At 41.0% G+C, this 12,532-nt stretch overlaps 1 protein-coding gene across 1 annotated transcript in view; it reads right to left on the bottom strand.

Annotated features, from left to right (window-relative positions):
- Positions 1-268: 268 nt before the first annotated feature.
- Positions 269-12,532, bottom strand: part of FBLN2 (fibulin 2) — a 133,578-nt gene continuing 121,314 nt past the window's right edge. Inside the window, exons 12-17 of the mRNA XM_065407831.1 lie at positions 11,679-11,807; positions 11,050-11,175; positions 8,141-8,257; positions 6,200-6,328; positions 2,288-2,411; positions 269-626 (exon numbers count right to left, since the gene is read on the bottom strand). Of these exons, the coding sequence (XP_065263903.1) occupies positions 269-626; positions 2,288-2,411; positions 6,200-6,328; positions 8,141-8,257; positions 11,050-11,175; positions 11,679-11,807 (983 nt within the window). The remainder of the gene's footprint in view (positions 627-2,287; positions 2,412-6,199; positions 6,329-8,140; positions 8,258-11,049; positions 11,176-11,678; positions 11,808-12,532) is intronic.

Raw genomic sequence — 12,532 nt, 5'->3', positions numbered from 1 at the left:
CTGTAAAAGAAGGTTTCAGTACACAACAGATGTACTGCCTTTAAAATCTTTCCTTCACATACATACAGTCCAATTAACATCTAAAGAATTACACAAAAGACAAGTCAATAAAAATTAAGTTAATTTACACAACCAATAAAATAGTTTGAAGCAATGACAGAAAGTTATTATAAAGGCTAGATACAGTAAATACCAGTTCCACCGTAATAAGCTTTGGTAGAATATTAAAAGAGCATAGCACCAATAAATTCCAATGTCAATACATGACTCAGTAAGCATGAGCTGTGATGAATATGTAAATTTTGGCAAGAAAAGTTGTGTATGTTCCTTGACGCCATAATTTCATTTCAACATCTAACAAAAAGTCTTTAGGCTCCTTCACTTGTCGCTGAAGATAGACAATGCCTGTATAGGAGTTAAGCTTTCTAGTGCTGAAGTAGTTTTCTTCATTTCCTTTGTTGATGGTAAGGATTATGTTGTCTCCAGCATAGGCAGGTGAAGGTCCAATACGGAAAATATGAGCTGGGACTACGATGTTGGTTTGGAAGTTGAGTTGATAGTAAGTAATTCGCACAGGGGTGTTTTGGCAATCCACATAATTAAAGCAATTGTTGCGTTCACACCTCCTGAGAGAGTAAAAACAAGAAATGGTTAGTATTACAGTAACTGTGAGTTAGAAGATGTACATTTCAGTCATTTGCAAAGTCACAAGAACCCTTTAGCATGTGTTAGAGGAGGGAGGGATAGCTCAGTGGTTTGAGCACTGGCCTGCTAAACCCAGGGTCATGAGTTCAATCCTCAAGAGGACCACTTAGGGATCTGGGGCAAAATCAGTACTTGGTCTTCCTAGTGAAGGCAGGGGGCTGGACTCAATGACCTTTCAAAGTCACTTCCAGTTCTAGGAGATGGGATATCTCCATTATTTTATTTGTATTTAGACAGATATGCAGCAGAGCCCCAAGCTTCAACTGTGTAATTAACAGCTGCTTGGTTCTGCTTTTACAGCCCCCATAAAACATTTGTAAATGATATAATTGTCAGAGTACAACAGCATACCAAAAACATCTTCCACACGGAGAGTCCTGTTTGAAAGCTCCACAATGAGCATACAGAGAAAGCTAGACAGAAGTCATACTGTGTGTAGCCTATCGCTTGGAGGAGGAAACTGTGAATCATCAAAGTGCAAGACTGGGACTGTGTTTTATGAAATCCGAAACAGTCGCACTCAGAGAGGCAATTGTACTCTAACTCTTAACAAGTGCCTGTACTAGCCAAACTGCCCCATTCTAGCTTTTAAAGAAAGCAATAAAACTATGTTTAAGGCATAAGTGACAGGGATTTTCATTTTGGAGAGGAGAAGAGCATCCTCTGTGATTTCTCCATAGCTCTTGTATTTCCTTCCCACCCATTCTCCAAGGCCACTCAACACAGCCATCCTCTTTGACTGTGAATGTTTGGACATGGCTGCTTTTTGGGAACAGAGGCACCACACTGCAGGCAGTGCAAAGTAATACAGGGATTGCTGGGGAACTGCCCCACTAAGGTGAATGAGACAGTACAATCAGAACAAAACAGATGTTCCTTCGTTCCAGTTCTGTGTGTGATTCACTTGAATGGGATAGCTCTTCCATGTGATCGATCCTTCGGGGGCAGTTGCTCCAGTGCCTCAGATTGTACAGTGAACATGTGCAATAGAGCTGAAACTGCAATTCCTGTTCCACAGTAAACTCCAAAATACCAATATATATATATATATTTATATATATATATATAAAAATAGAAGGTTCTGACTTGGAACAAAACCCAAAATATCCCAAGGACTGGAAATTCCGAACTTTTGCATAGAAAAAGTTGAAATGACATTTCACTTTGATGTTTTTGAAATGTTCCTGAGGCTCCTTGAGTTGCCCAGGGCCCTGGCAGCCCACCAGGTGAAGTGCTGGGCAGTCTGGGGAGCCAGGGCTCTCATAACTTCCAGACTACTGAGGAACTGGGAGCTCTGACTCCAAGCTGGGGACCCTGGAAGCCCTTTGCTAGGCTGCTCATGCCAGTTGTGTGGCAGAAAGCAGCATTTTCCAACAGAAAAAGGTCCCGGTGGACAATCTCCAACCAGCCCTAATGTGAATATTAAAGCACAGAGCTCTAAAACAGCAGCAGGAGTTCACTGGACAGCCCAGAAGCCACAGCAGGGTAGCAAGGTGCACTTTACAAATACCATAAGACTAAAACAGTCTGAAAAAAATGAGCAGCCAAAGGGAGTTGGTTATGATAATCAGTGAGGACTTACATGTCAGATACTTTTCTGTAGTTCTGAGGGCACTCAAACAAGAGGCATCGGTAGCTGCCCTGGATGTTGTAGCAAGACTCTGCAGCTGAGCAATTGTGGGTTCCTATTGCACATTCATCAATATCTGGCAATGGAAAATGGGGAAAATATGCAGTAAATCTACAAAGTACTATGTGCAATCATGAGATATGAACCTGAACAGATGTACATGTGTGTGATATACACAAAAAGAGAGGCAGGCCTGTGCTTTTGGATCTGAAGGACAAGGGCTCGTATCCTGACTCTGTGGCTGGGAGTTTGCCTACCAATAGTGACTGTTGCCTGCAGGCCTGGATTGGTACAAACACAATGTCAACATGCAGGACTTGAAATCCAGATCCAAATTTTGTAGGTCAGGCTCATCTCCAGTACATATATCCAGATACGTAGCTTTCAGGTCTTGGAATGGTGGAATAAAGTATGTTCATTTAGGCTATGTTAAACTTCCAGTGCATATTAAAACAGGTTGTGAAAAAAACTGGTTTACCTCCCTCTTAGTATTATCATTTATTATTAGTCAAAAGCTGACAGCATGCTTGGCACTGTACAAGAAACAGGGAAGACGAGGGTTCCTGATCTAAGGAGCTTGCAATCTTTCCCTTGTTATCATTTGATTGCCACGTCTCCTACTGAGGTGACTTTGCAGACTTCAACCATCCTACCAAGATGCGCCTGTCACTGCTGAGCATTTTGCAAATATTTTCACATCTTTTGAGATACTAAGTTCTGCTGCTCTTACTCCACAGCAAGTAAATCCGATGGAACCCAGGACTGTTTTAACTTTCAGTGGGGAATAAGCAGCAGAAGGAAATGAACTCTTGAAACCAAAGATCCTGCTATCATACCACTGCTCTTTGTAATCAAACAAAACATTTAAAGGTCAAAATGGAAACATAATGATTTAGGCAGAACTACTTCTGAGTTGGTTGGTCATCTCTGTTGTTCACGAGGTGCCAGCAGATCCATGTTATGAACACATAGTGAACCAGAATTATTTTAGTCTGCTTCCTCGCTGCCACTAGCAATAATCTCATAGGACATAACCAGCCGGTATTTACAACAAGCAGTCCCTTCTCACTGATTTTTTACAGGGTTAGAAAGGTAGATGATGTCAGCATATGACTCTTTAAAGAGCTCCCTACATGGTTATTTTGAATATGGGAACTTCATGAACAACAGTTTAAAATAAGACAATTTGATCCTAAGTATTTAATCTAAAAAAATGTCCTCTACTAATGACAAAAATTGCAGAAAGCAACACAGAATTCTAAGGAAAAGTAAAATCCAAAGATGCTTCAAGTCATTGGGCAGAAACATGACTACTTGAATAATAAAAATGCATAGTACTAAACGATGGTCCTAAAATGCTGAAAACCAGATGCAATCACAGGGATCCAACATGAGCAAAAAAGATTGGCAGACATCTTGCAGTCACATTGTGTTTTCTCAAATGTCTAGACAACACAAGGGGTTTTAAAATGAAATAAATGTTAACAGACAAACCACGCGGACTGTGTGGTGCTCTGTGATTCTGCCAATCGTCATAGAGGAGACAGACTCTTAAAGGAAAACCACAGCCATACCCCCTAGAGATGAGACTTGATCTTGCAGGCAACACTGACTGGTTTAAAAGCCCAGCAAAAATATATACCATACGAAATAAAAGTGAATTAAAGTAAATTAGGTCCCTCATTAATTCTCAAAACTGGCCCCAGGTAAAAATGGAAATTTTTTCTATATTGTAGCCAATGTCATGAAAGGCTCACTTCACCAGTTTGGCTATAGCGTGAAATTTGCACAGCTTTTTAAAAACATTCTATATGTTGAGGAGCTGCCTACAACTCCTCTGTCTGAATTCACAGTGTAATGAAAATGCCAGCAAAGAAATGATGCAAAGGACAATACTTCAGTGGCTTTCAGTATAAGGACAGAGAAGATGAGGAACACTCAGGCCCAGATCCTCAGCTGGTGTAAACTGACCTAACTTAATTGGATTCAGGCTGATTTTCCACCAATAGAGGACTTGGTCCTGAATTTAGACTGTTCTAAAAAGAAATGCATAAGACCATCTTTTCAAAGAGGCCTCTATATATGAGCCTGCAAAATTCTGTGTGCACCCACTTGGCATTGCTCAGAAATCTGCATTTGCTCATGCAATCATCATGTGTGCAACTGTGCAAGAAAACAAGCATCTCGTCACACAGTTACTTCTGCTGCATGGTTAAGTTCCAGTTTACACGCATAAAATACATGGTTGCCTCTACACGTATATTTTTGCAAACATCAATGCAGATATGTGGTTGTACTGCTGCAAATAAAGAGAGTACTTTTTTTGCAGAACCTTTAAAAATTTGCCTTGAAGGTATCACTATATAGTTCACTCAGTGGGAAATCCACACAATGCTGGGCTCCCTCTGTGCAGGTTTAAGATGACAAGCAATGCACTTGAAAAGAGGGTGAAAACGGCAAGTGTAACTCACTGGTCAGTGTGTGCTACGCATCCCCTTCTATGCCTGAGCCACAGAGGATATGGGTGTCTTAGAGCTCTGAGCTACAGAGAGCCTGGCTTTTCAGCTCAGCAGTAGTGACTCATACTATTAAGTCTGAAGTAACCTGGTTCAAATTCCAGCATTCACAAAGATAGCAGCTGTCATACAAGCAGCCTCAGGTCATGATGTCAGCACATAACAGAAATGGAGAAAGGATCGTTAAAGCTACTGTAGGTGGGCAAAATACATGTTTCCTCTGACTTCCATGCAAGAGACGTAACACTGAGAGCCCGATTCTGAGCTCATACATGTTTTTACACATTCTAACTCCACTGAAGTCAGAGGAGTTACGCCCGAGTTTTACTGGTGAGAAGAATCAGAACCCAAGAGTTGAGTTGTGCAACTAAAAAGTCTGAAGATGCCCTGAAAAACTAGGAGGACAGTAAATGCCTGATAGCTAGTGTAACTGAACACTCTAATGCGTATAGGGTGATAGGTAATCAGCTCTTCAAACATCATTACATGACAAGCACATCTTTTCAAAATGGAGGATTTTCACTTCAAATATGTACAGCTGCACTGCAGATGAAAACATTAGCCATCTTAAATACATTTCTGTGATTTTATGGGAGTATTTAGTCCAGTGTGGTTTATATCTTACTGTTAACTTAAGGCTAGTTTACACTGGCAGCGCTTTAACGTGCCTTGTGTGGTCATGGCACAGGAGAGAGCTCTCCCAGCGCTCCAGAAAAACCACCTCAACGAGGGGCGTAACTCCCAGCACTGGGGCACTGTTTACACTGGGCTTTACAGCGCTGCAACTTGCTGAGCTCAGGGGGGTGTTTTTTCACACCCGAGTGAGGAAGTTGCAGCGCTGTTAATTGCCAGTGTAGACAAGCCCATAAGCCAACATTTTCAAACGTGTATGCCTTGAAATTAGGCATTTAAGTCCATATTTAGTCTCCTGAATTTGGTCTCCTAATTTTCAGGAGTGTTGAGCTCTCACAACTTCCACTGAAGTTAGAGATTTGAGGGTTCATAACCTCTGAAAATCAGCCCACTTACTTAGGTGATGAAATATGGATTTATCCTGCATGTATAACTTTAGGTACCTAAGTGAAAATGTTTACCTCAATTTGTATAATACAGTGGTTTCCATTAAAAAGTGGATTAAATAGTTAATAAATAGTTCTTTCTTACTCCAAATGTAGGGGGAAAACTGACCCCTTTGATAACGATATGTGGCAACTATTGCCACGGGTTGACTATTTTATGGTGATCGTTGTATAAAATAGAGGTTTGACTGGATAACCCTAAAGTTCTATATCATGTCCAGAACTGACATTAAGCTACAATCTTTCCAGTCCCTTAATCTTATTCTCACCTCGACATGTTCTTCCATTTGCTGCCATAGTATATCCTTGCTCAGGACAAGCACATTGGTAACTACCAGGAACATTCACACAGCGGAAAGTGCAAAGAATACCCGCACTTTGTGTGCACTCATCAATATCTGGAATTAAATTATTACAAAAGCATTAGAGAAGTGACAGATGTAAATGAAGAGAAAATGGAACACAAGGAAATTCTGATGGCTCTGATACAGGTGACGTCAGATGCAATCCCTCATCTCATCAATAATAGGTTTTACTTAACAAGCGCCCAACTCTGAAAGTCTGACTTTGCTGTAGGGCCGTTCATGGTGTTTTATGAAGCGTTCAGCTCCCCCCTTGCTCTCCCCTTACATGTTTGAAAATTACTATCTGACAACTTAAAAGTAATGCAGACCAGCAATAAATCAAGCATATGTCTGGGTTTATACTCTCCTGTAGCTTTCCAAATTCAGAATTCCTCTAGAACTTTTAGGGGAGCTTTTTCAGACCTTAACGGAAGGAATCAGGTGTTTGACTCCTTAATAAACAAACAGAGATTCTCTCCCAAGTATTTGTCAGGTGTCTGCTAAACAGGTGTTTAAAAAACAAACAAAACCCAAAGGCTCAGATCCTTCATCCCCTCAGACAGCATAAAGCAACCTAGAAAGCTGTCCTATAGGGGCAGCTGGAAACTACCCATACATTACCTGCTCCTGACTTCTGGTGCAGTTTGGTGTCAGAGCAAGCTGGAGGAATGACCAAAATATGATGCACTCTGGTCATCCACAATAGCATAACAGCTCCAAGGGGACCATTTCAGCCAGTGGAAGTCAGAGCAGGCCTTAAGCTCAGCTATGGTACTGCAGAGGTTTTAGATCAGTGGTTCTCAACCAGGGGGTACATGTACCCCTGGGGGTACTCAGAGGTCTTCCTAGGGGTACTCAACTCATTTAGATCAGTGTTTCTCAACTTGGAGGTTTCAGTTCCTGGGCAGGGGTGTCACAGGACAGGTTTAGGGGGGCCATAAGTAAGGCTAAGATTTAGTCATGGGTATTTTTGGTAAATGTCATGGACAGGTCACAGGCAATAAATAAAAATTCACGGTCATTGACCTGTCCATGACTTTTACCAAAAATACCTGTGACTAAATCTCCACTTCTGGGGCCCCTGCTGGGGCCCCTGCCCCAGTGCGGGGATTGACTGCCCGCCAGCCGCTGCTCCCAGGGACCACTCTCTGGACAGCCTCTGGGTGCCCCGGGTCGCTGTTCCAGCCGCCCCAGGACAGCTGCTGTTCAGGAGGTCCCCAGGGCATCCCCAGGACCACTGCTTGGGCACTCCTCAGAGCTAGCCACACCAGCCACTGTTCTGGCGGTCCCCGGAGCCAGCTGCATTTTATGTCTGATTTTGAAAGCAAGTCGTTTTTAGGTGAAACTTGCAAGACAAATCAGACTCCTGAAAGGGGTACAGTAGTCTGGAAAGGTGGAGAGCCACTGTTTAGATGATAGAGTTTCAGAAAAACAGTCTGACTAAAACCCCCTACTTGTCTTGCTCAGACTTCAGTCTCTTGCCACTGTGAGGCAATAATCTCACTAGTTCTTCAGTCACGCACAGGTTCCTCCACCAAACCTAGGCTATACATCCTGGCCCCTGTGAAGTCTGATTTGTATTGCTCTGGTGGAGCAAAGCAGACATAAATCTGGTCTAAGTGGGCAGCTGAGATTTCCCTTTGCGCGGGAATTCTCCAATAGCATACAGACATTGTTTCTGGCCTTATGCCATCCCCTTCTCACAGCCCCCAGCACTGGAGGCATGCCCAGAGCACTGCTACACTCCAATAATTGCCAGCGGCTGGAACAACCCTTTGTGGCCACTGCAGCAGGGCATAAAATACAGAGCCTTAGACACTCCCTGCAACGTACAAAAAGTACAAACGACATGAACAGCATCTGTACCTTTACAAGAATGGCCGTCTTCTGCTAGCTGGTACCCTTGCCTGCAGTAACATTGATAGGAACCATAGACATTGGCACACTCCTGACTGCATGGAGTGCTGTCACATTCATTCACATCTGTATCCAAAAATAAACAAAGGTATTGCTACACTGGAGCAGAACAATATCTACTACAGTTTCCTGCCTCTGACAGCAGCTAGAACCAGATTCTTCAGGAGAACGTGCACAACTATGGAATAATCTGCTCACAGGAGAAATTTTTGTCTAGCCCTCTTTGCTAGTGATTGGCTTATGGCCTGATGCATGAGGAACTATAGCCCTTCCATAATAATATATATAATTAATACATTAGAGTTGGTAAAAAATGCCAATTAGTTTCTGCAAAATAAATAAATAAAAATAATTCAAAGGAACGAAACAATTTTCAATGTTTTCATTGCACAATTCTTTGTTTTGATCCATTTTGATTTTGATTTAAATCTAAACAAAAAGAGTTAAGTTTTCATTTCTTTTGGTTTTTTCCCCCTCTCCTTTTATTCCCCCTTTTCTCCGCTGGAAAAGAGGGATTAAGGAAAAGAAGTGGGGAGAGGAAGGAGATCAGAAAATGGAAACCAAAACCTTTCTATTTTGATTCAATTTGAAATTTTTTGTTTTGATGGAAATTTGGAAGTTTCAAATGATTCAAAAAATTTTGGAAGAAAATTTTCATTTTGTTGAAAAGCCATTTTACATTGAAGATAACCCTTTTCAATGAAAAATTTCAACCAGTTTGAATGTTGATCCTATCTCCTATAACTGGCTGTTCACATCCACTTGAATAACTCAGGAAGAGAAAATGAACAGCAATATGCAAAGTGGAGCTGGGAGAAATTTTCAAGATGAAACTTTATTTTTTTTTTTTTTTTTTTTTTTAACCAAAGCAGATTTGGGTCAACCAAAACATTTAGCAAATTTGGATCAAATTCACTGATCCAGACATCTGGAACAGACAAATCACAAAAGTTGTGAAAAAAATCAAAACATTACATTCTGACATTTTCAGAATGAAGCGTTTCAATTTTTCTATTTGAAATGGCTTTTCCTTTTGAATTTTGCTTCTATGTTATTTTTAAAAAGTTAAAAACACTGAAAAGAAAATGAAACATTTAGTTTTGTCTCTGTAGCAAAGAATAAAATATATCGGGTATATCAGGATATAGAGGTGAAATATAAGTATTAATTAATGTTGTAATATGGGGCTTACTGGACTTAGGCCTGTAAGATATTTAGCTTAGCCCAAACAGGGCCTCACGTCAACTAGTTGACTGATGAATAACCTTGTATGGGAAATTGTGCTAAGTGCTGATGTTTGGGAAAAAATGTATTGCAATGTATCCGCTAACACTGCAAGATGCCAGTTAAAACTGGTTGTAACATTTTGGGGATTTTTGCAGACATAGGGTGACAGCAATGTGCTATCCACAAGTTGTTATGGTGGTTGAGGGACATAAATGTTAATGAGTAGAAGGGGAAAGTTAGCCTATGAAAAATGGGGTGCCCCAGATTTAGTGGGGAGTGGAAGTACAGATAAGGAAAACAGTGTTGAAACCTTCATAAATAGTATAAACGCCAGTGGGAGTCAGTAAAACACATAATAAAAGTTGTCTCCCAGCCTGCGTGTCTTGAGAGTCACCTGGATGACACCCACTGGTGAAGATGGTGATGATGAGCAGGAGGAAGATGATTACTGACACTCTGGGGTTCCCCAGCAGGAGATGTGAGTGATACCAGTCACAGGGCTAAACACTTTGTACTCTCTTTCTATCTACGGCTGTATTTCAGTGGTTGTGGGATTATTTATCTGCTAAGCGGATTTGTTAATAAGTGGACTTGCGATAAATAGCAATTTCTTGTGTGCTTCCTGGGTCCCCCATTCTAATAACATTGATAATAATCTTCCTGAGGCTGTAGCCACTCAGGAGACTGAACTTTTATCAGCCACTGCTACCTACAAAATTAATCAATAACCAACACATTGATCCATCAGTTAGACTCTACAAGTCAAACAAAATATTTAGTTTGACCTGAAGAGAATTTTTTTTTTTTTTTACTTTTTCAGTTTGATGAAAAAAATTTCTTTCGTGTTGACCTGCAACATTTTTTGCAGTTCAGTCATCGAACTGAAAAAAATCAGTTATGTGCACAACTCTAACAACTGAAAAGATTAGCTCTATAAACACAATGTGTCAAGCTCATGCACAACTACTGGAGATGTACCTACTTTCCTGCTCACTCAGTCTAGAAGAGCTTCTCAGAATTCATTAGAAACATGATATTCCTGGTCTCTTGTGCTGCTTCGTGTTCCCAGATCGTAATTTGAAAGTTACTGAAACTACCTGAAATAGTATGAAAACTGCTACTGGGCAGTTGGGAAGCACAGCTGCTAAAAAACAAAGGCAGATTCACAACTGCAAGTCAGTTTGCTTCTTTACCTGCAAATATTGTAACCACAAAGACGAGGACATGGCTATGAAAGAAGTTGACAGGGTTGGGGAAAGACAAGAGAGAAAAAGGTGAAAGGCACGAGAAAGAGGTGCTCTATGTCCTCACCTTATAATGGCTTTTCAGCATTTCATGTTTAGTAGAAATGACCTGCCTTGCCTACCACCCCGGTGATAGAGCGTATGGGATGTAATGATGCTGGAGAAGCTTTACATACATATTGCAAGTTTAATAAATACCTTAACTACACTGCAGTTTGAGAGCCATTCTAAGGATGCTCGGAATGTGAAATTTTAGTGTTTACATAACCTCAGAGCATTCATGAATCATGGGTTCTTGTATCAAATGCCACCCAAACTTCCTCCCCTAAAGTCCTTCTTCTTCCAATGCAGACTTTGTCTTAAAAGGAAAGGTAAGCAGTCCGGTACCTTCACAGTGCTTCCCATCATAGGCCAAGCGGAATCCAGATGAACAAGAGCAATGGTAGGACCCAGGAGTGTTCTCACAGGTGTGCTGACACAGCCGTCCTGGGTAATTCCAGCACTCATTTATATCTGTCAGCAAAACAAGCAAACAATGGGAAAACACAGGATTCGAGAGAGACATGGGAGGATATTTTAAAGATGCCAGAGATCGATCTCTACAGTGTGAAATGCTGCAACCTTGGTTTTTTATATTGTCTGGCTTTGTACTCTAATTGGCATACAGTGATGATAAAATATAAAAAGCTTTATCCCAGTGCGTTCCCCAGAAGACTGTGAAGATTTTCAGAAAGATACATTTCTGCAGCAGGAGATACTTAACCCAGAGAAAAGTGCTGTGCAGATGACCTCAATCAATAACCTACCATTGAGCTAAACTGAGGACATCTGCTCCATAATGATACAGAAGGATGGTGGAGGTTGGTCACAATGAATGAAGGTAGTTGGGGAAGCAATCCTATTACCTCTTCTGAGCTATTGTAGAGCAGAACTAATAACTACACACTAAACAACAGCGCTAAATACTGCGAAGGCTCATCAATCAGTAGTTTCTGCTTGCTCTGTGCCTTACATACCAATGCAGGCTCTGTTGAATGCATCATACTGATAGCCCATCTTGCAGTCACAGCGATAAGCTCCAGGTAGATTATGACAAATCTGTCCCTCTCCGCAGCGGTGTATGCCTGTCTGACATTCATCAACATCTATAGCAGGAAAAAACATCAATTACTTTAAATATGGGGGGTGAAAGTGGTGGGCATTCACTAAATGAAACAGTTTAAGAAATGACACACTGCTGAGAGAAGTTTCAAGTAAAAGAATAAAAAGGAACAGAAACACTGTTAACTGTGTCAGGAAAAATAATCAGTTTTTTCTTCTCTGTTATTCTCAGAGGAGGCTTCATGTATGGACAGGCTCCTCTAAATCAAACTTTTGCAAAATAATACATTGTTTTGAAAAGAAAGCAATGCTTTCAAACACCATGAATATCTCCCATGTTACCCCACATTTAGCTCTAAGCAAAATTTCTGGTTACTGAGCTCAAACCATGCCATTAAAACCTGTTTATCAACAGCATTTTATAGTGACATTCTCCGGTTGTTATATCAATTCATGTTGATATTACAAGTCAGCATGTTATAGCAAATCAGTTAGAGCAAAATAAGAACCAGCTCAAACTTCTGCTCATCTCCTGAGCCAAGCCAGATCTAATTTCTGGTTCAAATAAATTCCCACCTCTACTTGCATTGTTAACTCTAGTTCCATTTTCTACATTCTTCTCTTTCCCCAACCTGATCCTCTTCTCTGCTATGATCCAAACCAATCCTTGACACTCCCCCATTTTCCATCCCCATCTGATCCAAAATCCAATCCTGACACACCTGCCCACCCCTTCCCAATTTACAGTCACTAATCTCGGTCTCTCCCC

The sequence above is a fragment of the Emys orbicularis genome, chromosome 7 (genome assembly GCF_028017835.1).
Source record: "Emys orbicularis isolate rEmyOrb1 chromosome 7, rEmyOrb1.hap1, whole genome shotgun sequence".
Lineage (NCBI taxonomy): Eukaryota > Metazoa > Chordata > Testudines > Emydidae > Emys > Emys orbicularis.
This window is presented reverse-complemented; position numbering and strand designations above follow the sequence as displayed.